The sequence below is a fragment of the Salvelinus sp. IW2-2015 genome, linkage group LG26 (assembly GCF_002910315.2).
Source record: "Salvelinus sp. IW2-2015 linkage group LG26, ASM291031v2, whole genome shotgun sequence".
Taxonomy (NCBI): Eukaryota; Metazoa; Chordata; class Actinopteri; order Salmoniformes; family Salmonidae; genus Salvelinus; species Salvelinus sp. IW2-2015.
This window is the reverse complement of record NC_036866.1, coordinates 25019977-25046410: the sequence shown is the minus strand read 5'-3', so window position 1 is coordinate 25046410 and position 26434 is coordinate 25019977. Positions and strand designations below refer to the sequence as shown.

Here is a 26434-nt window from a genome sequence, read left to right as displayed (position 1 = left end):
ACATTAAAACAGTTGCAGAGATGTATGGCTGCGATGGAGAAACTGAGGATGGATCTACAACATTGTAGATAATCTACAATACTAGCCTAATTGACAGAGTAAAAAGAAGGAAGCCCGTACAAAATGTAATATTCCAAACAACACAACTAGATGAAAGATTAATTCACCTTTCAGCAGGACAATAACCTTAAGCACAAGGCCACGTCTACCTGGAGTTGCGTACCAAGAAGACAGTGAATGTTCCTGAGTGGCCGAGTTACAGTTTTGTCTTAAATCTTGAAAATGGATGTCTAGCAATGATCAACATACAACTTAAAAGAGCTTGAATAATTTAAAAAATAATAATGTGCAAATATTGTACAATACAGTTGTGCAAAGCTCTTAGAGACTTACTCAGAAAGATTCACTGCTGTAATCGCTACCAAAGGTGATTCTAACATGTATTGACTCTGGAGTGTGAATACTTACACTACCGGTCAAAACACCTACTCATTCAAGGGTTTTTCTTTATTTTTACTATTTTCTACAGTGAAGACATCAAAACTATGAAATAACACATATGGAATCATGTAGTAACCAAAAAAGTGTTAAACAAATCCAAATATATTTTATAATTGAGATTCTTCAAATAGCAACCCTTTGCCTTGATGACAGCTTTGCACACTCTCGAATCTCAAATATAACATATATTTTGATTTGTTTAACACTTTTTGGATTACTACATGATGCCATATGTGTTATTTCACAGTTTTGATGTCTTCACTATTATTCTACAATGTAGAAAATATTAAAAAATAAAGAAAAACCCTTGAATGAGTAGGTGGTTCTAAAACTTTTGAACGGTAGTGTATGTAACTGAGATATTTCTGAAAATGGTTGTCTAGCAATTTGACAGAGCTTGAAGAATTTTGAAAATAATTATGTGCAAATATTGCACAATCCAGGTGTAGAAAGCTCACCGCTGTAATTGCTGCCAAAGGTGCTTCTACATAGTATTGACTCAGGGTTGTGAATACTTATGTAAATGAGATTTCATTTTCAATACATTTGCAAAAAATTCTAAAAACATGTTTTCAGTTTGTCATTTTTGGGTATTGTGTGAGTGTGAAAAAATATATTTAATCCATTTTGTATTCAGGCTGTAACACAACAAAATGGGGAGTAAGTCAAGGGGTATGAATTCTTTCTGAAGGCACTATATCTAAAAGGGGAAATGCACTCTGTGCTCCTTTCACAGGATCTCCATACCTTTTTAGGATTGGGAATTGCCAGGGACCTAACAGTTCAATATTATCATGATACTTAGGTACCGGTACGATATGTATTGTGATTCTCACGATTCAAAATGTATTTCGATACAATACTGTGATTTTTATTGCGATTTTATGTTCCAAACCTATTGCTCACCATATGTCTGCTGCAGAGAGATAAGAGAGAGCATGAGAAAACAAGTTTTGATCGGTCAGTGAAGTAAAATTGCTAAAAACATGTTGGCTCACTATTTAAAAAGAAGAGCTATAGGATGGAAAAATACTGGTGTTTTGGCACAAATACAGCCAACTACCTCTAGCTACTGCTACCTACAGTACAAATCGATACTTTTAGCCAAATATCGATATATCGTCCAAAAATAATTTTGCGATATGTAACTATCTACCCCCCCATCACTAATTCCTTTGGTCTTTATATACCCTGAATCTCTCTAAATATATCTTTATTAATAAACATTTATTGGAGTATTTTTCAGATGCTTGTGCTCTTCTTGTAATAAAGAGTTTAGGATAACTAAATCATGTCAGAACTTGGAGCATACTGATTCCTCTTTCAGCCCTTATTTGTCTAAGGTGAGGGTAAGGGGAGCATTTAGTTAATCCCACAGATGGTTAATACAGAACCCTCCCCTATGTTAGCTCCAGTCCAGTGGTTTTCTCCACAGAGTCTCAGTATTCGGTTGGCTTCCTTTGTTACCAGAGAGGGAATACCTCTGAGACCTCTCATATGGTAGCAGTCTGGCACGGCAACAGTAACCATGTCACACTGATTGTTAATCACCGATTTATGGCCCACAATTGATGAATTATACAATAACACGTGTGTTGTTTATGGCATGGTGTATCAGGATTCCAACCAATACAAATGGCCTTTGCCGGTAAACAAAAGAAAGGGATATTTCCTCCGTCTCAATTGTCTGTGTTCTAGAAGGCAGGCTGAGGTTTAAATGACCAGGGCCCAGATTCACAAAACCTTCTTAAGAATAAATTTCTTAACTGCCATTTTTCCTTGACTATAGACTTTTGAAGAAAGTTAACCTGTCTAGCCCCGGGGTTCCGCTAACCCCCCCCACATTCCACTGAAAAGGCAGCGCGCGAAATTCAAATTTTTTTTGTTGTTGAAATATTTAACTTTCACACATTAACAAGTCCAATACAGCAAATGAAAGATAAACATCTTGTGAATCCAGCCAACATGTTCGATTTTTAAAAATGTTTTACAGGGAAAACACCACGTATATTTATGTTAGCTCACCACCAAATACAAAAAAGCACAGACATTTCTTTCACAGCACAGGTAGCTTGCACAAAACCCCCAAATAGAGATAGAATTAGTCACTAACCAAGAAACAACTTCATCAGATGACAGTCTTATAACATGTTATACAATAAATCTATGTTTTGTTCGAAAAAAATTCATATTTCAGGTATAAATCATAGTTTTACATTGCAGCTACAATCACAAATATCACCAAAGCAGCTAGAATAACTACAGAGAGCAACGTGAAATACCTAAATACTCATCATAAAACATTTATGAAAAATACATGGTGTACAGCAAATGAAAGACAAACATCTTGTGAATCCAGCCAATATTTCAGATTTTTTAAGTGTTTTACAGCGAAAACACAAYATAGCATTATATTAGCTTACCACAATAGCCAAACACACAACCGCATTCATTCACMGCAAAGGTAGCGATAGCRAAAAAAACAGCAAAAKATATAAATTTATTCACTAACCTTRAYAAACTTCATCAGATGACAGTCCTATAACATCATATTACACAATACAGATATGTTTTGTTCAAAAATGTGCATATTTAGCGGTACAAATCGTGGTTTTACAATGTGAATACGTAGCCAAACTGCACAAAATTATCCGGATATATTTCTGACACTCACCTAATCTAATCAAAGAACTCATCATAAACTTTACTAAAAAATACATGTTGKACAGCAAATGAAAGATACACTAGTTCTTAATGCAATCGCCGTGTTAGAATTCTAAAAATAACTTTAGTACGACATACAGCTTACGTTATAGCGAGACAGCGCCTGCAATAGTGCGGAAAATAGTACTAAACATTTTCCACAGAAATACGAAATAACATTATAAATGGTTCCTACTTTTGCTGAGCTTCCATCAGAATCTTGTACAAGGGGTCCTTTGTCCAGAACAATCGTTGTTTGGTTTTAGAATGTCCTTTTCTCCTGTCGAATTAGCAACCAAAGCTAGACAAGTGGCACGAAGCTGTCCATCTTCACACACGCAGAGAACGGAAACTGCCAAAACTCCCGATTAAACTTTCAATAATCTGATAAAACTATATTGAAAAAACATACTTTACGATGATATTATCACATTTATCAAATAAAATCAAAGCCGGATGTATTAGCCGTCATAACGAAAGCTTTTCAGAACGCAATCCAGGGTTCCTTCCCGCGCCTTGCTGAACAAAGGAAATAGTGGTCACGTCATTCCAAGAGCTCTTGTTCGACCTCAGATCAAGCTAGACACCCCATTCCACCTCTCACTGTCTCTTGACATCTAGTGGAAGGCGTATGAAGTGCATGTATATCCATAGATTTCAAGCAAATTAATAGGAAGGCCCTGGAACAGAGCCCCGATTTCAGATTTTTCACTTCCTAACAGGAAGTTTGCTGCAAAATGAGTTCTGTTTTACTCACAGATATAATTCAAACGGTTTAAGAAACTTGAGAGTGTTTTCTATTCAATAGTAATAATAATATGCATATTGTACGAGCAAGAATTGAGTACGAGGCAGTTTAATTTGGGAACGATTTTTTACAAAGTGAAAACAGCGCCCCCCTATCCCAAAGAAGTTAATCAAAGTTGCTGTTCCTCAAAAACGTTATTGGAAATGTTTTTCCACTGTTTCTTATTTATCTCCTTAAGCAAAAAGTTGAAGAAATTTGATTCTTGAAAATAAAGTTTTTGGAGTTGTTCTTCCAAGATAGCTAAACCCTTGTCTTAAATTCAGGGCAGTGAGAGAATAAGCTCATTAAATCAATTGAACATGTTTAATTCACTCTCAAACTTCATCTGAAAGTTTCAGTATTGATCTATTTTAAACCCAAGAACATGTTTTAAAACAGTAACCTCAGTAGGAAATATGCTAACATGATTTCCATTGCTATCTAGATAGCAAGCTAAATCGGTTGACTAGCAACAAACATCTTAAGAAAAATTTGTGAAGATATTTGAGATGTTCGTAAGAATAATTAAATCTTAAGATATTGTTGAGGAATTGCACTTACGAACTATCTTGTGAATTATTTATTTTTTCTTAAGAAGGGTCTTAAGTTTTTGCGTAAGAAGTGTTTTGTGGAGCCTCCCGAGTGGCACAGTGGTTTAAGGCACTGCATCACAGTGCTAGCTCTGCCACTAGAGATCCTGGTTCGAGTCCAGGCTCTGTTGCAGCCGGCCGCGACCAGGAGACCCATGGGGCGGCGCATAATTGGCGGCGCATAACATTTTGTTACTTTACAACCTTATTCTGAAACATTTTCATAAATCTACTCACAATATCCCATAATGACAAAGGTTAAACAGGTTTTTAGAAATGTTTACTAATACATTTTTACTAATAACTTATTACATAACTATAACTTATTACATAACTATTCAGACACCAATCAGGTCTTTATGGTAGTGGCCAGACGGAAGCCACTCCTCAGTAAAAGGCATTTGACAGCCCACTTGGAGTTTGCCCAAAAAAGCCTAAAGGACTCTCAGACCATGAGAAACAAGGTTCTCTGGTCTGATGAAACCAAGATTGAACTCTTTGGCCTGAATGCCAAGTGTCACGTCTGGAGGAAACCTGGCCCATTCCCTACGGTGAAGCATGGTGGTGGCATCGTCATACTGTGGGGATGTTTTTCAGCGGCAGGGACTGGGAGACTAGTCAGGATCGAGGGAAAGATGAAGGGCGCAAAGTACAGTGAGATCCTTGACGATAACCTGCTCCAGAGCGCTCAGGACCTCAGACTGGGGCGAAGGTTCRCCTTCCAACAGGACAACGACCCTAAGCACACAGCCAAGACAACGCAACAGTGACTTCGGGACAAATCTCTGAATGTCCTTGAGTGGCCCAGCCAGAGCCCGGACTTGAACTTGATCAAACATCTCTGGAGAGCCCTTCAAATAGCTGTGCAGCGACGCTCCCCATACAACCTGACATAGCTTGAGAGGATCTGCAGAGAAGACTGGGAGAAACTCCCCAAATACAGGTGTGCCAAGCTGGTAGCGTCATACCCAAGAAGACTTGAGGCTGTAATCGCTGCCAAAGATTCTTCAACAAAGTACTTATGTCATTTTTTTATTTTGAATAAATATGCAAACATTTCTAAAAACCTGTTTTTGCTTTGTCATTATGGGGTATTGTGTGTAGATTGATGAGAGGAAAAAACCAATTTAATCCATTTTAGGATCAGCTGTAACGTAACAATTTGGAAAAAGTCAAGRGGTCTGAATACTTTCCGAATGCGCTGTGCAGTATGTGATACAAGCTTGTTTGAGAATGCAGGTATCGAGCTACTGGTACAGACTGGACTGTGACATGGTGGAGGTTTAGAGCTTTTGACTGACCACAGTCTTTTCCTCCTTCAGCTGTTCGTCCCAGATGAAGACAAGACCATATTTGGTCGCAGTGTGAACAAGCAGGTGTTTGAGGGACTGACCACCGGCCTGCTGCATACCAGCGCCACTGTCCTGAGCCTTCTCCGTCCCTATGTCCCTGACTGTGGCCGCGGGGACGCCCCTCGCATCATGTCACCAGACACCAAGACCAAGACCTCCCCTATAGAGTCCTTCAACGCCCGCGCCCAGGACCTCATCAGGTAAGCTCTTCCTCCTCATCTCTCTCAAACCACACACCGCTCTATTGGGGCCCTCCTCCCTTTCACAGTACCTCTCTTCCACCACCTCCCATGTCCCCCCTCCACTTTCTTACTGACAGGGTTGATGTGGGAAACCACTGATATTATAACTTAGTTACTGTCAGAAATAGCCTACAAAATGTCAGCTCCCTTGGAATAGGTCCCAGTATTTGTATTTGTTTCCTCCTTCCTCAGGGGCTTTGAGTGAGGGTGAGAGAGGTTGTCCTCTGACATGTGTCCAAATAGTACTTTTTCACACATTCTGGATCAAAATCTTCAGCAAAGTAATAAGTCCTTTTTTTACTTAGGGCAACATAAACAAAGAACACTCCTGGAAGTTTGCAACATCCCCTTGAACTTGGCTTTTGAGTAGCAGGGGCTATGGGCTGTCTCTCCTGGCACCGTGGGGCGGTGAGGAAAGGCAGGCCCAAGCCTTCAGGAAGAGTGGAGTCTTCCAACCATCCCCTCCCACAGCCAATGATTCATTTGACCAGAGCATCTGCACAGGCCCAACTCTCATACTATGTACCAGTCGTAACCCAGGAGACAGGGGAGATCTTGAGGAAAAATGGTGTCTAGTAATCCCTGCAAGGCAATGGACGATTTACCTCAACTGCCTCAAATTATGTATATAATGGTAGGGAGGAAATAAGATCAAAAAAGATGTTAACTTTTGCAACACTTTCCCATTATGGTGAACTGTAAATCACACAAAGAGAATATCAGCATTCCGCTTCTACGTCTTCATTTCTTATTACCAATCACTCACCAGGCTTTGTACTATACTTATCTCCTACCAGTGTCAGAAACGTACAGATGCGTGTAACGGGGCAAGACTGAACACTAAACAGCTTTTCAAACAGACTATGGGCCAGCTTCTTTCAGCTTAGGTGAAGCTGTGGAAGAGGATAGTCATAGCAAGTTGCCGTGGTTCAAGTGTCAGATGACCTTTTTGTGGAGGTTTCACATTTTTTTAATTACCCGACTTGAGAAGGCTGCCATTTTGAATGACAGTCCCAACAACAAAAAGGTATGCTAGCAAGTTAAGGGAGTAAGCGGAGCCGGAGAGGGAAAGGAATAGATGGATGCCTGTAGTGTAGTACAGTGGCTGGCTTCCTGATTCCTGACTGAGCTGTGTGGTACATCTGGGAGGTCTTGTGATTGACAGCTGAGCCTCCTTGTCTGTCCCTATGGTGGGTAGGGCTAAAGGGGGCTGAGCGGTGGTGGGAGAGGCATACCTTAGCCGTGAGGCAGCCACAGGTCAGCGGACAGTCGGGCCTGTCTCTGGCCTGGCACGGGGGCACAACCACCATCTAATGATGCTGTTACCAGTGATTTGTGGCTGAGAGAGCAGAGGGAACATGATCATGAGACCTGCCATTGGCAAGACAAATATCACAGTAATAACAGGGAGTACAGAGGGCTTAGGTCAGATCACATTTCAACTGTGCTGTCGGTGAGTTACTATCAGTGAGGGCCTTTGTTAGGATAAAACATATTTCACCGGGACAGACTTCATTCATTTATTCATTGTGAAGGTTTTGTTTGTTGTTTTGTTCATGTGGATTCACTCTTATCCTCCTTTTTTGTTTGTGTCCCTCCCTCAGCTATGTGGTAAACATGGGTCTGATTGATAAGCTGTACAGCTGCTTCCTGTCTGTCCAGGGCCCGGTGGATGAGAGCCCCAAGATGTCTGCCTTCCTCCAGCAGGCCACCGCTCTGCTGCACGCCATGTGTAAGCTGTGCTTCACTGTGACCGGCCGGTGAGTGGCAGCAGTCTCCCTTCCTCTATGACCCTCCTCTCCAGACATCCCCCTGTGATCACGCACGGCTGTTCACAAGACTAATGACAGGAGTGACTCACCGTTGGATCTTTTAAGTCTGCCCGGCCATCCCATAAAGACTTGTTGTTGGAGCTCAAACAAAGACAATGCCTCCTTTTCAATCACACTCAGTGGTTTCCTTTAGTCTGAGCGCTGGCGAGGCCATCGTTACTGTTGATCGAGATAGGCATCTACTTCACCCCCGTGCTCTGTCACTCACCATAAACCCTTGCCTCCAGCACGCCAGGGGAAGCCCACCCACGTGTTACTGTGACCTGCCCCGAGAGAGGCTCAATGGCACCGCTGACAGAGGCTAAGCATACAGACTGAGACACAATACCGACGAAGATAGCATGACCCTTAGTACAGGAATGCTGCCCTCATAGTTAAATATCGTCAGTGGTCATATGGGCACATTTGATCCCTTTAGTTTCTGTAGTGTCATTGTTTGAATTAGAACAGAGGTATTTTAACTCTAAATATTGCTGGTCTGTTGCCAAAACCTTGCATTCTAGACGGGTTGCCTGACAACGTCACAAATGTGTTTGCATCAATGGGGCAGAAGGCTGTGTGTGTTATGATTCTGAACGGTCAGAAAGCTAGAAACAATGACAAAAAGCTGCCATTAGGGGAATATTAAGTGGCTCGTTTCAGCTAGTTTTATTAGTTTTATCTTGTTCTTACACCATGTCTTGTTTTGAAGCGTTTCGACTGATGACACGTCTATGCTAATATGGCTTAAATTCGCTAGCAAGCTAACCAACAACTGTAACGATGTATTTGAGAGACAAGTGCTTATTGTGTACATTTATTTATGTTCTCAATAAACTTTTGGAGACGAAATACAGTTTCCATCTCAATAATCTTTTGGCGTTGACAGTTGTTTTGCCCAAACGTTGCACACGCATCGGTTTTGTTGCTGAACAACCCATCCGTGTAGAAGTCTTTATTGCCAGGGCTGATTTACTTACTGTAGATGTTGTGACTGTATCGTTCCTGTGCCCACACTGTACTGCTGGTGTACCTCTCCTCTCCAGCTGCTGTGTGCTGTAACAGTGCCCAGCTGCTTCACACCAACACAGGGGAGCACTGCTATGACTGTGTCACTGAATATCTGTGAGAAAACACAGCGCCATAACCTCGCCACTTTAATGAGCGGACCGAGCAGTGTTGCGTAATAATCAACACCCTGCTAATCCAGCCAACTATCTCCATTCTTACCCTGTCCTCTGTGTTCAGGAGGTTATACTGGAGAGAATGTATACCATGGTCCTGGAATATGTTTTGCCATGCCAGTTGCTGTGTCGAGGGGTTTAACTGGCATTAGAGACCATGTACTTGCAGAGCTAGGAATTTCCACACAGAGCTGTTGGCCAACATATAGTGGGTTCCATCCAGAGGTCAAACAGCCTTTATTCTCTGCCTGCAAATCACATCCTGTGTAGCAGGGGTATTCTTAAATTCCCTGTCAGCACAAGCTTATGGAACTTGTGGGTTTGCAGGAATCCTAATTGTAAAACAATGGGAGCCATTTGACATGAGTTTTCTCTGATGCCATTGACTACGATGTAGTGATGTCAATGTACTTTGAGAAAGTATATTTCGTACAATGATTAGTCTGGGCTAAACAGAATACTTTTCCCATCTATAAAGCATGGGCTAATCAGGGTAAACTCCTCTTATGCGCCAGGTGTTAGTCTGGCTATAGAAGTTTACATTGACTGGCCTCGAGTTTTATGAAGAGGGCAGCTGAGGAACTCAGAGCGATCTCTCCTTCCATCCCATCAGTGTTATACTCCCGTTCTGTTCTCACCTGTGATGTGTGCTGAGAGGATGATGTTACCAATCCCTTTTAATCTGCCTCCTGGCTAAGACACACTAACATGCTGCTTTCAGTCATGTAAGGTGGACCTTAATTAAATGTGCCTGAGTACACAGCATCTTGCCAGGAAGCTTTCTGCAGCCAAGGGCATGGATGAGCCACTGCCATGAGCTGTCAGAGCTACTTCCAAATTCCTGTGTTCATTCTGCCCAGCTTGGAGGAGCAAACTCACATTCTGAACTGGTGTAAAATAACAGTCACATTTCTGTGTCACTGCTGTACCATTAAGGAATTTCTCAGTCTGTGGTTGTAGTGATAATGACCAAGCTTTTAACTGCGATCATCCTTGATTAGGCCTAAATAATCTTCAGTGCACAGCTGAGCATAGACACCTTCTCACACACAGCCACCAGACTGCACTTCCCTCTCACTCAGTGTAACCAGTTACTCCACTTAACCCGATAGCCATGCAGTGTAAATGGGGCAGGCCCTATTATTTATATTTGAAGGGATAACCCTGGTCTAGCGAGTAAATCTAGAAGCCACAAGGACCAGACTGCCTTCACGCTTACATCCTGAGTCTCGGGTCACTGTGGTGAGGGCAGACAAAAGCTATGTTGTGAATTGAACTTTTACTTGATTTAGAATGAAGTGAAGCATTTTAACCAATAATAATAAATAATACATTTGGAGAACTTATAATGTGGAGTAGTCAGATATCATTAATTTCCCTATATAACATTTCACTGTCACTATGTTCATTGAGCAGAAATTAAATTATCATGTCACATGTTTATTTATATTGCCTGTGTCCTTTGCAGCTCTCCCAGTATATTCGACAACAAGCGTACAGACCTCACAGGGCTGACGGCCCTGCTGCAGTCCACAGACCTGGTGGGTGTGGTACACACTCTGTACTGCATCCTGCTCCACAGCTCCGCCCTGCCTGAGCCGGCTGCCCAGGGCCCACAGGAGCCCTACGCCCCAGGGGTCATCCAGGTGGCCCTGACGGGCCTCCGCTTCCTTAACAGCTTCGCCCTGCTCGACCTGTCTGCCTTCCAGGTAACACACACACACACCACTTCATACTGAGGTACAGTACATACACAGAGAGAGAGACGCACACATTCTCACACTTGAATCCCTCATCCTTCAGGTCCAGTAGGTGGTTTTAATTACAGTGACTCTAATTCCAAAGGTTATGCTGCCCGCGGGGCAGGTTTTTCAATACCGGCACATCACATACCATACAGTGTATACTGGTCTTGCTGGTTACGTAGGTGTATTATGCTGGACACATTCCACAGACAGACATTCCAAATAGGGGGTGCCATGAAAAGGTCTTGTCACCAATGTCCTCTCTCACAGTTTTATTGACTAGCACCCTCATAATATAGAGCTGGCTGGCTTCTCTGTGCATCGGCAAGACAGAGCAGCTACGTCTGGTAAGGCGAGGGGCTGGGGTGTGTATTTGTCAATAACTGCTGGTGCGCGATGTCTAATATTATAGAAGTCATGATAAGCTGTAGACCACACCATCTACCAAGAGAGTTCTCATCTATATTATTCGTAGCCGTCTATTTACCACCACAGACCGATGCTGGCACTAAGACTGCTGTATAAGACCATAAGCAAACAAGAAAATACTAATCCAGAAGCGGCACTCCTAGTAGACTTTAATGCAGGCAAACTTAAATCCGTTTTACCTCATTTCTACCAGCATGTGCAACCAGAGGAGAAAAAAAACTCTAGACCACCTTTACTCTACACACAGAAACGCATTCAAAGCTCTCCCTCGCCTTCCATTTGGCAAATCTGACCATAATTCTATCCTCTTGATTCCTGCTTACAAGCAAAAAACAAAGCAGGAAGCTGCCGCTTTCAAGGAGCGGGACTAATCCGGACGCTTATAAGAAATCCCGAACCATCAAACAGGCAAAGCATCAATACAGGACGAAGGTTGAATCCTACTACACCGGCTCTGACACTCATCGGATGTGGCAGGGCTTGAAAACTATTACAGACTACAAAGGGAGTCCCAGCCGAGAGCTGCCGAGTGACGCAAGCCTACCAGATGAGCTAAATGCCTTTTATGCTCGCTTTGAAGCAAGGCAATACTGAAGCATGCATGAGATCACCAGCTGTTCCGGACGACTGTGTGATCACGCTCGCCGTAGCTTATGTGAGCAAGACCTTTAAACAGGTCAACATTCACAAAGCTGCGGGGCTCGACAGTTTACCAGAACGTGTACTCAAAGCATGCACGGACCAACTAGCAAGTGTCTTCACTGACATTTTTAACCTCTCCCTGACCGAGTCTGTAATATCTACATGTTTCGAACAGAACACCATAGTCCCTGTGCCCAAGAAAACGAAGGTAACCTTCCTAAATGATTACCACCCCGTAGCACTCACGTCAGTAGCCATGAAGTGCTTTGAAAGGCTGGTCATCGCTCACATCAACAACACCATGCCGGAAACCCTAKCCCCACTCCAATTCGCATATGGCCATAACAGGTCCACAGATGATGGATACCCTCAAAGCTCATCAATAAGATAAGGATCCTGGGACTAAACACCTCCCTCTGCAACTGGATCCTGGACTTCCTGACGGGCCGACACCAGGTGGTAAGGGTAGGCAACAACACATCTGCCACGCTGATCCTCAACACTGGGGCCCCTCAGGGGTGCGTGCTTAGTCCCTTCCTGTACTCTCTGTTCACCCACGACTGCATGGCCAAGCACGACTCCAACAGTGTGGTGCCAGGACAACAACCTCTCCCTCAATGTGAGCAAGACAACGGAGCTGATCGTGGACTATCGGAAAAGGAGGGCCAACCAGGCCCCCATTTTAAAATTTTAAAGGGCTGTAGTGGAGCCGGTCAAGAGTTTCCACATCACCAACAAACTGTCATGGTCCAAACACACCAAGACACCTTTTCCCCCTCAGGAGACTGAAAAGATTTGGCGCGGGTCCCCAAATCCTCAAAGTTCTACAGCTGCACCATCAAGAGCATCCTGGCCGGTTGCATCACCGCCTGGTATGGCAACTGCTCGTCATCTGACCGTAAGGTGCTATGGAGGGTAGTGCGTATGGCTCAGTACATCACTGGGGCCAAGCGTCCTGACATCCAGAACCTATATACTAGGCTATGTCAGAGGAAGGCCCAAAAAATTGTCAAAGACTCCAGTCACCCAAGTCATAGACTGTTTTCTCTGCTACCGCAAGCAGCACCGGAGCGCCAAGTCTAGGACCAAAAGTCTCCTTAACAGCTTCTATTTGCAAGCCATAAGACTGCTGAACAATGAATCAAATGGCCACCTGGATTATTTGCGCCCCCCCCCACTCGCTGTTTATTATCTATGCATAGTCACTTTACAAATTACCTCGACTAACCTGTACCCCCGCACATTGACTTGGTACCGGTACCCCCTGTATATAGCCTTGTTATTGTTATGTGATTTTCTTGTTACTTTTTTATTATTATTTTTTATTATATGATTTAGTAAATATTTTCTTAACTCTATTTCTTGAACTGCAGTGTTGGTTAAGGGCTTGTAAGTAAGCATTTCACGGTAAGGTTGTATTCGGTGTGTGTGACAAATACAATTTGATTTGATATCCCTGTGCACAAGCATCAGGCAACACAAATATCCCTCTTTCCTCTTCCTGGCAGCAACAAGGCCATGTGTAACTGATCGACAGGCAGCAGAGGCCAGGTCTCAGAGCTGCTGCCTTTGGACTGGAGTATTTATCCTCAGGATAGAGCTGACCTCTTGGACATAAACATGAGTGTCCCCTGACCGAGGGTCAGCTGCTGAGGTTAAATGGAGCACTGTGGGTCAGAAATGCGGATGGACCTGAGTGATTAGTGCTGTAGCCCGAGCCATACATTACCAGCTCTGATGAAGAGAGAATGACAGCTTCACTGTGCTCAGGCAGCGCATAAACAGAATGGCGTAAGGGAGGAAGTGGGAGAGTTATTAATTATTTTAATACCTGTGGGTAATTAACACAGAGGCTGCTCTCCCTCGGCTCCGCCATGCTCAGGCTATTCAAAACAGCTGGAACTCAAAGCTTTTCAGTGCCAATGTTTTTATGAACATTTTAAATAATGTTTTTTGTGGCCTGTGTTGTAATCACCTTGTGGTTCACATTACCCCACACTAGTGCCGACTAATAAGCACTACAGTAGATGCTGAGCTGCTCTCTCTTCTCATTGGCTGTTTTGCTAGGCCCCAGAATCAACTACCAAATAGGGTGGTTAGAGGGGATTTCAAGCTGAAAAGGACACTGCTGGTGATGAGTTATTTAGCAAATATTTGAGAAGTCTATTTTCAAGTAAATTAATAAAATATATTAGTATTTAATCACCAACATTTTGGTGCCCATCAAAATAGACACTATATTCAGCCTTTGCATTCATTCACTAACAAAATATAGGGTTCAGTTTGTCTCTCTGTCCTAAGACTGATGGGTATGGTTAGATTACAGTTGGGGAGAAATAGAGTTCTATGTCTCCAGTATTGCAGGGTGTTATATTGAGAGTGTAGACAGCAGTAAGGCTCAGGTCCGCTAACAGGATTGGGCCTCTCAGGTAGGTACTATTTAGGAGACTGTTTACCTCCTCCCCTCCATCAGTCCCAAAACCTCATACATACACCCCAACCTGATTCCAGTGTGTTTTCTCTCTGCTTACCCTGTGGTGCTCAGTCATGCTGACATGTTTAATAAATACTGTCTGTGGGCCTCTGATAGCATCTCATCTTCTGGGGGATTGGGGTCCCTCTGGAAGGACCCCCTGGTGTTGGGGCTGGGGAGAGACACCCTAGCAGGAGTCCCTGTACACTGCATCAACCAGTCTGAATCTCTACCCGCTAAAGCACACAAATCCCTCTCCTCTCTTTTAATTAAGCAAATCCAGCCTCACGTATATTAACATCATAGTGTTGATTTTCTACTCTTTAGGACGGTTGTTCGCTATTCAGTTAGATTCAGTGAATGTCTCTAGCTAGCTTGTTTTTTCTGTGCCATCTCAGACTGTTCTAGGTGCCGAGGGGCTGTCCCTTGCTTTCCGCCACATAGTGAGCTCCCTGCTGTGGTACTGCTCTCAGCACTCCTCTGAAGAGCTGCTACAGGAAGTCATCATCTGTGTGGGCTACTTCACCGTCAACCACCCTGACAACCAGGTAAAGGTCTAACACACACACACATACTCAAATATGTAATAAAGTCAATGTTGTTGTTTCATGCTTTTTCTTTAGTTATCACCATAAACTGTTGTAATTTGAGCCATTCGTAGGGTCTGAAATTATTGACACCCTTGATAAACATGAGCAATAATGACTAAATAAATATCATTCAAATCCTGAGCTATATTGTATGCTCAAAAAGTGGGGAGATTATTTTATACTAATACAATTGCTCAGAGAAAGATTTTTTCTCAAAAAGGTAGGGGGGGCAAAATTGACACCCCTAAAGATGATTATATATAAAGTAGTCAAAAGTGTAGTATTAGGTCCCATATTCCTAGCATGCAATGGTCCCGTGGTCCCGTGTGGCTCAGTTGGTAGAGCATGGCGCTTGCAACGCCAGGGTTGTGGGTTCATTCCCCACGGGGGGACCAGGATGAATATGTATGAACTTTCCAATTTGTAAGTCGCTCTGGATAAGAGCGTCAGCTAAATGACTTAAATGTAAAATGTAATGCAATGACAACATCAAGATTGTGACTACAAACTTGTTGGTTGCATTTGTAGTTCGTTTTGGTTGTGTTTCAGATTATTTTGTGCCCAATAGAAATTAATGGTAAATAATGTATTGTGTCATTTTAAACATACCCTCAAGACCGTATTTAAATTATTTTATACAGTCATTATTTCTCATCTTTATCAAGGGTGTCAATMATTTCAGTCCCCACTGTATCTGTTCTGTTTCAGAAATATGAGATGAATGGTATTTGGTTTGGCATTGTGGCCCTGTTGCAACAGTCTGTCCATATAATGATACTTCTGTTTCCTTTATATGCTTCTGATAACGTATCATTAGATGAAGAGAGGGTGTAGTTTTTTGTGGTTCATACAAAAGCAACAAGAGCCACCTCTTTAAAGATTCATATGTTGCCACCTCTGTGCTGTTGGGCTTTGGGTTCTCTATTGTCCCTCAGTCAGAGTAGCATGGTCCATTGTTCTGTCCCAGTGGAGCTGCCAGTTCTCTCTAGTGTTGTGTGCTTTACTGTGTTGGCCCAGGCCTAGTGTTAAGGCTACTGGGCCTATGTGGCTGTGAGCAGGATGTGATGGAGCAGACTTGGCTGCTGTGTAATTGGCTGTCATGCATGGTCTGTCTACTGGGCCCCTGAGCAGCTTACAAGTGCTACAGTTGGCCAGGCTTTAGTTAAGTGAAGCCTGACCCTCAGTGCCAGCCATCGAGCTTTACCTCAAACCTCTGCCTTTTTAATGTCCTCACAGGCGCGGTCAACCACCCAGCAATTTATAGGCGGATTTCAGATTCTAATTTCCAGGATGTTTTAGTCCTAATTAAAGAATCTGCCTCCATTTTATGGCAGTTCAGCTCTCCTCTGCTGCTCCTATCCAATTTAATTATTTTGATGTACGTAATTAGCATTTGTTGGCCTGATTTGCATATTATATTGGATAATTGAATGAGGACTGATGATTGAATTAGGGGGTGACAGATGATTGGGCTTTGTACTTGCCCAGCAAAGTTAACCTAACAGTCTGCCTGGGAGTAGCAGACCTTTGCATATTCATTTATGACCAGCGCACTTTGCTAATTTGAAATGCCCTAATGCAAAGTCTTCAACCTGCGACTTCCAATCAGAGCACAAGCTGCTGACAATTTAGTAAATGTTATATGTAGCCTTTGTCTATCTACTCTGTCATCCCAGAGAGTGAAATCAGCGTTTAGGACTTGTTCCTTTTATTGTTTATTTGATAGGTGTGAGAACCCTTTGAGAAAATGTGAGGAAATGTGAAGAGCAATCCTTAGCAACCTCCGTGGACTGATCCTGGCCAGTGACACGGTTCCTGGAATTTGTCCATGTGATCTGGGCCCTGAAAAGAGCAGGATGGATGGAGAAGAGGGGAATATTTTGAGTAGCTTTAGCTTTTCTCAGACTAATGTAAGCATTGGCAGAGCGCAAAAGCAGGCCCGCCCGTGCGGTCACACAGACTGCTGATTCACTGTCGGCAGGCAGGCACACCAGCCTTTGTTTATATGTGTTGCGCTAGAAATAACGCTGCTCATAAAACGTAGAACTTTGAAGACGGTCTTTGTAGATGTATATTCTCCCTGCTCTGAGGGTATGAATAACTCAGCCTGTCACATAGAAAGCCATTGGGAGAGTGACATATGTAGCCTTGTGTGTGCTTAAGTGTTTCGGCTCACAGGGCCATGTGGCCATATGTTTTCATTGTCTCTATGGGTTCTCCCAAAAGACAGTCACACTAAAAAGGGGCTAAATGAAACTTGTTTTGTAACTGCCATGTTCCTTGTCTCATGAGGGGATAAGTACCGGTAAGCTCCCGAGTCTTTTTCTTCCCAACCTCCCAGTGATTCATTTGTGAGTCATTCATGGTGATGATCTCTAGGTTCTTTAAAATGTAGGAACAGTAAATGCTAGCGATGTTGGCACGTTAACCCAGACCCCTGGCTTTGCTTGCTTTCCATTTCATGACCAGTTCCAGACTATGGAAAGTTTTCAGTAGCTTAATGCAATTTCCCAAATTGACTTAAATTGACATTAATTCATCCCGACACTTGCAATGCATTTACTACTCGGATGCAATATTTCAGTTCACTATGAAGTCTACTGTAAAATAGAAAACGATCTGCTTGTGAACTGCAGTAGGCCCCTTCCCAGACTGACATCCCACACATCAGTGTTATCTGCAGCCAGACGAGCCCCTGTCCTTCCCATTCTATACGAGGGTGTTTCCTCTGCCCTCCAGACTCCAGCTCACAGCTTTGCGCCTGTAATCCCTGATCAACTCCCCATTACTGCCAACACAACCCTAACCCTTCACGCCTTCATGGGGAGCCAGCCCAGTGCTGGGGAATGTACCCTATGTCTCCTACTATACACCAGAGTAAACACACACCGACTCAGACTGGTGACTGGCAGGTAAGGGCTGATTGTTAGCTCTGTAGATGATTTACACACTTCATATTGGGAGGGCCCAGGTCCAACTAACTTCAGTGTAGTTAAGGGGACATTTTCCCCATAAACCTTCCATATCTTTTTAAAGAGATTGTATTTGCAGAATGACTCATTTTGATTGTGGCTCCTGGCAGTTTCAGAACGGCATCATCTGCTGTAAGATCTAGAGTAAGTTGACAAGGTTATTAGGCAGATAAATCTAGAATAATTACAAGTTATTTGGCAAACACTGTGTTTTATATGGTTTATCGGAGATGAATACCCTTGGCCTGTCTCTTAAAAGCCATGGTGGGATCTTCTCTTCTTGCCCAGGGTATATCTTAAGTCAATGTCCATGTCGACATCTGATTATCAGTTGACAATTTACATTGTCTCAATCAGGTGGTAGCTAGTTGTTAAGAGGCCCATTCAGCAGTAGCTTGTCTTCCTGAAAAAACTCTGTGTCCTCTAACATCATCTGCCCCTCTCTCTTATCAGTAGGGCCGTTCCTTCACTAGGGTAACTCCAGTGTGTAGAGGGAGGTTTGGCAGAGGGTCTGACTTGTGTTGTGGGCAAGAGCTTCAGGTTTGTGGCCCTGTTTTGAAGGCTGACATGGGTCCTCTAGCTGAGGTGTCTGGGTCTGTCTAGACGGTATGCAGAAAAGAGGCTACTCCACTGTCCACTCATCCACGATAGTCTTCCTATGTGTGGAGGAATCTCAAATGTAAAATGTTTAATGTGCTGGAATTACAGTACAGGTTCACTCTGACTCTTAGAAGTTGTCAAATCTAGCTTGCTAGCTATTTTTGGTAACACTTTATTTGGATAGTCCATACCGCCTGGTTTCCGCTTCAACTTGGGCTCTCCCAAGGTTTTGTTTGCGTTTCAGAACATTAACTTTACACAYTCTCTGTTGTCAGTGGACAGCAAAGTGGTTATGTAATGGCGAGTCATAAAGGAGCATGCCTGTTTGAAAAGGCAGATCTCTGTAGTTAAGACAGACCAGAACCACCAGGCACTTGAGCTTTACGGGTCTGTGTTAAACTGCGGCTTGATTCATGGCTTCAGACAGACGCTTGCTGGACCTTTTTTATGATGTCAGGGTTTGAATAGATACTTCCAGTGGACAGGAACACCATGTGGGGCACTGTTATTGCTCTTCACCTGGGGTGATGCCTACAGAGTCCTGGAAAGTTGCTTATAGACTTGGTTTCTGTAGGACTAGGTAACCTCTGGTCTGTGGCTGCCAGCTGGCCTTGTTTTACAGTGCCTTCAAAGTATTCACACCCCTTGACTTTTTCCACATTTTGTTGTTACAGACTGAATTTGAAATTGATTAAATTGAGATTATGTGTCAYTGGGCTACACACAATACCCCATAATGTCAATGTGGAATTATGTTTTTAGACATTTTTACAAATTAATTAACAGTTAAGTTAGTATTCATCCCCTTTGTTATGGCAAGCGTAAATAAATTCAGGAGGAGAAATGTGCTTAACAATTCACCTAATAATGTGAATGAACTCAAGAATAGTGTTTTAACATGATTTTTGAATGACTACCTCATCTCTGTACCCCACACATACAATTATATGTAAGGTCCCACAGTAAATTTCAAACACATTCAACCACAAAGACCAGGGAGGTTTTCCAATGCCTTGCAAAGAAGGGCACCTTTTTGGTAGATGCGTAAAAAAAGTCTATAAACAAACATTGAATATTCCTTTGAGCATGGCGACGGTATTAATTAAGAGGGAAGCCTGTACAGAATAAAAATATGCCAAAACATCCTGTTTGCAATAAGGCACTGAAGTGAAACTGCAAAAATGTGGCAAATTAATGTACTTTATGTCCTGAATACAAAGCATTATGCTTGGGGTAAATCAACACATCACTGAGTACCAATCATCATATTTTCAAGCATGGTAGTGGCCGCATCATGTTATGGGTAAGAATGTCATCGGTAAGGACTATGGAGTTTTTTAGGATAAAAATAAAGGATTAGAGCTAAGCACAGGCAAAATCCTAGAGGAAAACCTGGTTCAGTCCAACTTTCCAACAGACACTTGGAGACAAATTCACCTTTCAGCAGGACAATAACCTTAAACACAAGGCCAAATATACAATGGAGTTGCTTACCAAGACAACATTGAATGTTCATGAGTGGCCTAGTTACAGTTTTGACTCAAATCAGCTTGAAGATCTATGGCAAGACTTCAAAATGGATGTCTAGCAATTATCAACCAATTTGACAGAGCTTGAAGAATTTAAAGAATAATGTGCAAATATTGTACAATCCAGGTGTGCAAAGCGCTTTAGTGACTTACCCAGAAAGACACAGTTGTAATCACTGCCAAAGGTGATTCTAACATGTATTGACTAAGGGGTGTGAATACTTGTGTGACTGAGATATTTCCGTATTTTATTTTCAATAAATATGAAAACGTTTTCACTTTGTCATTATGGGCTGTTGTTTGTAGATGGGTGAGGGAAAAAAACATTTAATCTATTTTGATTTCAGGCTATAATACAACATAATGTGGAATAAGTCAAGGGGTATGAATACTTTCTGAAGGCACTGTATGCCTCCCTGCAGAGGGCACTTGAGTGTGGACAATTTGTTTAGGCAGCTGAGGATGGAACACTGCGTAGTGGAGGATTATGAGATTGCTGTATGGTTTGTAGGTTGAGTCCTTAGAGCATCGGCCCCAACACAGACACTGGCTTCTGAAACCTATGAAAGTTCAGAATTATGATGTCCAAAAGCAGGCCCTGCAACAACAAATTGTTAGTCTGMAGTGTTTCTGAGGTGTGTTTTTCAATATTACATTTACATTTAAGTCATTTAGCAGACGCTCTTATCCAGAGCGACTTACAAATTGGAAAGTTCATACATATTCATCCTGGTCCCCCCGTGGGGAATGAACCCACAACCCTGGCGTTGCAAGCGCCATGCTCTACCAACTGAGYCACACGGGACCACTAATGAAAGATTCCTTTACCTGGGATCTCATAGTCAAATGTATGACCTTCTTCTCTGGCTGTTCCTCCTCCGGCAGTGTTGCAACAGTGTTGCAACGGTGAAGATTGATTCGGTGATCTAGGATCTTGTCGAAGTCCTGCAGCTAGCTTCTAAAATTTAAATAAGCAGCTCCATTTTGAAAACAATCAGATCTTCCCCTTTTTTCCTTCTGTACAGTGGAGTTAACGTTAGATTCTTGCATTACATGACAAGGTGAAAATACAGGGTATTTCGGTATCTTCCTCGTGAACCTGCATGTTTGAGTTCATCTTTGTTAACCTCATTGAGAATTTGCTTTAGTTGCGTGCCAGTGGAGACTTAACTCCCCTAAAAAGCCTCTTTTTGTTTTAGCTGGTCAGTAAAGAATATTTACAGACATTAATAGGAAGAGGCATCGCCTGTGGCCCTTTGAATGCTGCTGTAGAACAGAGCTTTGAGGAGCTTCACCTTGAAATTATAAAAGCAGTGAATTATCGCTTTGTTTATCCTACCCTTAAACCTTAAAGTGCATTATCAAAGAGAGAATGCATTGGAAGAGTATTGTTAAGTGTATTCTCCAAATCTTGTAAATCCTCTGAATTTATGTCACTGTGGCCAGGGGACCTCACCCTGCCCTTCTGGTTCCTATTTCAGCTGAGCCCCAGCCTGGGTCTCTGTACCTGTAAAGCAGTGGGGTGTTTTTCCAGACAGGATTTACTGTGGTGACCCCCCCCCCCCAGTTTTCAGAGAAGTGCTGATGGCCTTCCCAGGCTCTGGGGAGATGCCCTGAGCATTAGGCCAGGACCCCTTCCTTTGGACCAGTTCCCGCTCTAATCAAACTAGGCTGGACGTGATTTGGTTTTAATATTGGTGGGCCGGATGTAATTGTGTGATTGATGGCCAATGGTAAGGGGGAGCAGGATGTCAGCCGGGTGAGAACTCCATTAATGGTATTGCTCATTTTTTTAGTGGTGGTGGCAAGGCTACAGTGGAGGTCTGTTCACCCTTCCCCCCCACCCCTACGCAGTGCATGCCCTCTCAACCTAAGCTGCACAGTGCACATCCACAGGGATATGGTCTGGTGTTGGCTTCAATATCTGTGACACTCACACAGTTGGAGATGTTACCGGGTTAAACATAAAAGCCTATATCTTTTGATAATGAAGTCAAGATATTTCTCATCAAGAAGATATTTCACATTACGATTTCTTGTTGCCCCCATTTCACAACAGCTTGGAAATTACCTGCAGTACAAAGGAAGAGCAAAACATCCCATCATTGTGTTTTATAGCCTGTAATTGTGTGGTGGGATGCTGTGCCCTCCAGTTCTCCTCCTAATGGGTGTTTGTGTGTTGTTTTAGTGGCAGATTTATAGGTGGGAGGGGTGCAGGGCAGTGATTTACGGGTGGCACTGGCTGACTGGCTGACTGGCCGTGCTCTGTGTGTTCCAGGTGATAGTGCAGTCTGGCCGCCAGCCCAGCGTGCTGCAGAAACTGTGTCAGCTGCCCTTCCAGTACTTCAGCCACCCGCGCCTCATCAAAGTGCTCTTCCCCTCACTCATCTCAGCCTGCTACAACAATCCCCAGAACAAGGTTATCCTGCAGCAGGAGATGAGCTGTATGCTACTGGCCACCTTCATACAGGTAACACACACACTGATGTTTTGGCGACGCTTTCATTTTCTGAAGAACTAGCGCATTTAATGTATACAGAGCAAATACATAATAGAGCCACAGGTTTAGTCAGTCTTTTTGGTTTAAAGGCACAGTGTAGTAAAAAGATAATGTTTCTGTATTATATACAGTGCATTCGGAAAGTAGTCAGACCCCTTGACTTTTTCCACGTTTTGTTACATTACAGCCTTATTCTAAAATGGATTAAATAAAATCCTCATCAATCTACACACAATACCACATAATGACAAATAAAATACAGGTTTTTAGAAATCTTTTCAAGTGTATTAAAAATAAAAACAGAAATACCTTATTTTCTTAAGTATTCAGACCCTTTGCTATGAGACTTGACATTACGCTCAGGTGCATCCTGTTTCCATTAATCATCCCTGAGATGTTTCTACAACTTGATTGGAGTCCACCTATGGTACATTCAATTGATTGGACATGATTTGGAAAGGCACACACCTGTCTATATAAGGTCCCACAGTTGACAATGCATGTCACAGCAATAACCAAGCCATGAGGTCGAAGGAATTGTCTGCAGAGCTCCRAGACAGGATTGCATTGAGGCACAGATCTGGGGAAGGGTACCAAAATATTTCTGCAGCATTGAAGGTCCCCAAGAACACAGTAGCCTCCATCATTYTAAAATGGAAGAAGTTTGGATCCACCAAGACTCTTCTAAGAGCTGACCGCCCGTCCAAACTGGGAAATCGGGGGCGAAGGGCCTTGGTCAGGGAAGTGACCAAGAACCCGATGGCCACTCTGACAGAACCTTCCAGAAGGACAACCATCTCTGCAGCACTCCACTAATCAGGCCTTTATGGTAGTGGCCCTACTGAAGCCACTCCTCAGTAAAAGGCACATGACAGACCGCTTGGGATTAGCCAAAAGACACCTAAAGGACTCAAACCATGAGAAACAAGATTCTCTGGTCTGATGAAACCAAGATTGAACTGAATGCCAAGCGTCACGTCAGGAGGAAACCTGGCACCATCCCTTCGGTGAAGCATGGTGGTGGCAGCATCTTGCTGTGGGGATGTTTTTCAGTGGCAGGAACTAGGAGACTAGTCTGGATCGAGGGAAAGATGAATGGAGCAAAGTACAGAGCGATCCATGATGAAAACCTGCTCCAGAGCGCTCAGGACCGCAGACTGTGGCAAAGGTTCACAATCCAACAGGACAACAATCCTAAGCACACAGCCAAGACCACGCAGAAGTGGCTTCGGGACAAGTTTTATGAATKTCCTTGAGTGGCCCTACCAGAGCCCAGACTTGAACCCGATCTAACATCTCTGGAGAGACCTGAAAATAGCTGTGCAGTTACGCTCCCCATTCAACCTGATAGCACTTGAGAGGATCTGCAGAGAAGAATGGGAGAAAACCCCCAAATACATGTGTGCCAAGCTTGTAGAGTCATACCCAAGAAGACTGGATGCTGTAATCGGTGCCAAGGGTGATTCAACAAAGTACTGAGTACTCTGAATACTTATGTCAATGTGATATTTAAGTTATTMAATTTTTTAGACATTTGCAACCATTTCTAAAAACCTGTTTTTGCTTTGTCATTATGGGGTATTGTGTGTCGATTGATGAGGGGGGAAAACAATTTCATCCATTTTAGGATACGGCTGTAACGTAACTAAATGTGGAAAAGTCAAAGGGTCTGAATACTTTCCAAAAGCCCATTGTACACTGAGTATACAAAACATTAAGAACACCTACTCTTTCCATGACATTGACTGACCAGGTGAAAGCTATGATCCCTTATTGATGTCAAGCATTGGAGTCAACATGGGTCATCCCTGTGGAATGCTTTCGACACCTTGTAGAGTCCATCCCCCGACGAATTGAGTCTGTTCTGAGGGAAAAGGGTGGGGGGAGGTCAACTCAATATTAGGAAGGTGTTCTTAATGTTTGGTATACTCAGTGTTTATTTACACACTGAGGTTGGAATAATACTGTGAAATTGTGAAAATTATGGTAATTCCCTTTTAGTGCAAGGGCTGCTTGAAAAGACTGCCTGACATTTCTGCATGTTTTGGTGGGATGGAATTTTGGCCTGCCTGGTGACATCCCCAGGTGGTAAATTAGTCAATAGACCAATAAGAAAGAGTTCCAAATCTCTCAGCCAATAAAAGCTAGTTTTCTGTTTTCCCAACCCCATTCAGACTACTCCCAGACAGTCATAGCAAAATCCTTGTATGAGAAATTGCTCTTAACTAAGAAGCTCTTTTAGTTACTTATTAGTCCTATTTTCATTGAAAACAATCACAGTAAGGTACTTAATTGTTACCCAGAAATTATTTGTTATTGAGATCAAAGCGGCTGCATTGGACCTTTTTTTAATGTGTCTGTCTCCTGGTGGATATTTAGCACCTACATGGCATCCTCTGTGGATTTACCTGCCAGTGGTTAAGCCTCCAGTAAACAGGCTGTCTCCTTCATCTTCTCTGACAACATCGCCTCTCACCGCCCAGCTACCACCATTATTTACATTAAGATTATCTCGCACAATAGAGGGACAGGCTATTGTAATTTCAGTCAAACAGTGGGAAGATCTATAGATTCCTTATTCCCTGTGTCATTATTTATTATAGAATTAACCTGAGATGAAGCAAAAACTTGTTTTGCTAGAACTTTTGCTATTTTAATAGTATTAAAGGCATAGTTCACCCAAATTACAAAATTACATATTGGTTTCCTTAACCTATAAGCAGTCTATGGACAGTATGTCCGCAATCGTGCTTTGGTTTAGTTTCCCTGGCATTGTTTCTAAATGCTAACTTCTTAGCATTTCTGGCACACATCCCATTCAAGTCGTGGGCCTGATATTGTCATTTTTTGCACATCATGTTCAAATCATTCAAAAGTACAGTACCTACAATTGATTGTGAAATTCACCAAAGTCACTTATGGATGATTTGAACATGATGCACAAAAATGCGAATGGAACAATTTCAAAGATTTTGCTGAGATACTGTTCATATAAGGAAATCAGTCAGTTGAAATAAATGAATGCCCTAATCTATGGATTTCACATGACTGGGAAAACAGATGTGCATCTGTTGGTGACAGATACCTTGAAAAAAAGGTAGGGGGGTGGATCAGAACGCCTGTCAGTATCTGGTGTAACCACTATTTGCCTCATGCAGCGCGACACATCTCCTTTGCAAAGAGTTAACCAGGCTGTTGATTGTGGAATGTTGTCCCACTCCTCTTCAATGCCTGTGCGAATTTACACTCGTACTCATTGATCCAGAGCATCCCAAACATGCTCAATGGGTGACATGTCTGGTGAGTATGCAGTCCATGGAAGAACTGGGAAATGTTCAGTTTCCAGGAATTGTGTACAGATCCTTGCGACATGGGGCTGTGCGTTATCATGCTAAAACAAGAGGAGATGGCAGSAGATGAATGGCAAGACAATGGGCCTCAGGATCTCATCACGGTACCTCTGTGCATTCAAATTGCCATCGATAAAATGTATTTGTGTTTGTTGTCCGTAGCTTATGCCTGCCCATACCATAACCCCACCGCCACCATGGGGCACTCTGTTCACAACATTGACATCAGCAAACCGCTTACTCACATGACGCCATACATGCAATCTGCCCGGTTACAACGCCGACTGCAGTCAGGTCAAGACCCTGGTGAGGATGACGAGCACGCAGATGAGCTTCCCTGAAWYGGTTTCTGACARTTTGTGCAGAAATTATTCAGTTTTGCTAACCCACAGTTTAATCTGCTGTCTGGGTGGCTGGTTTCAGACGATCTCACA

The 26434-nt window shown here is 42.9% G+C and overlaps 1 protein-coding gene across 4 annotated transcripts in view; it reads left to right on the top strand.

Annotated features, from left to right (window-relative positions):
• LOC111952417 (S phase cyclin A-associated protein in the endoplasmic reticulum) overlaps positions 1-26434 on the top strand; it is a 111132-nt gene that overhangs the window by 82390 nt on the left and 2308 nt on the right. For all 4 annotated transcript variants that reach the window (XM_023971059.1, XM_023971058.1, XM_023971057.1 and 1 more), the window contains 5 exons: positions 5904-6133; positions 7780-7935; positions 10639-10879; positions 14858-15007; positions 22429-22620. In XM_023971059.1, coding sequence (XP_023826827.1) covers positions 5904-6133; positions 7780-7935; positions 10639-10879; positions 14858-15007; positions 22429-22620 — 969 coding nt within the window. The remainder of the gene's footprint in view (positions 1-5903; positions 6134-7779; positions 7936-10638; positions 10880-14857; positions 15008-22428; positions 22621-26434) is intronic.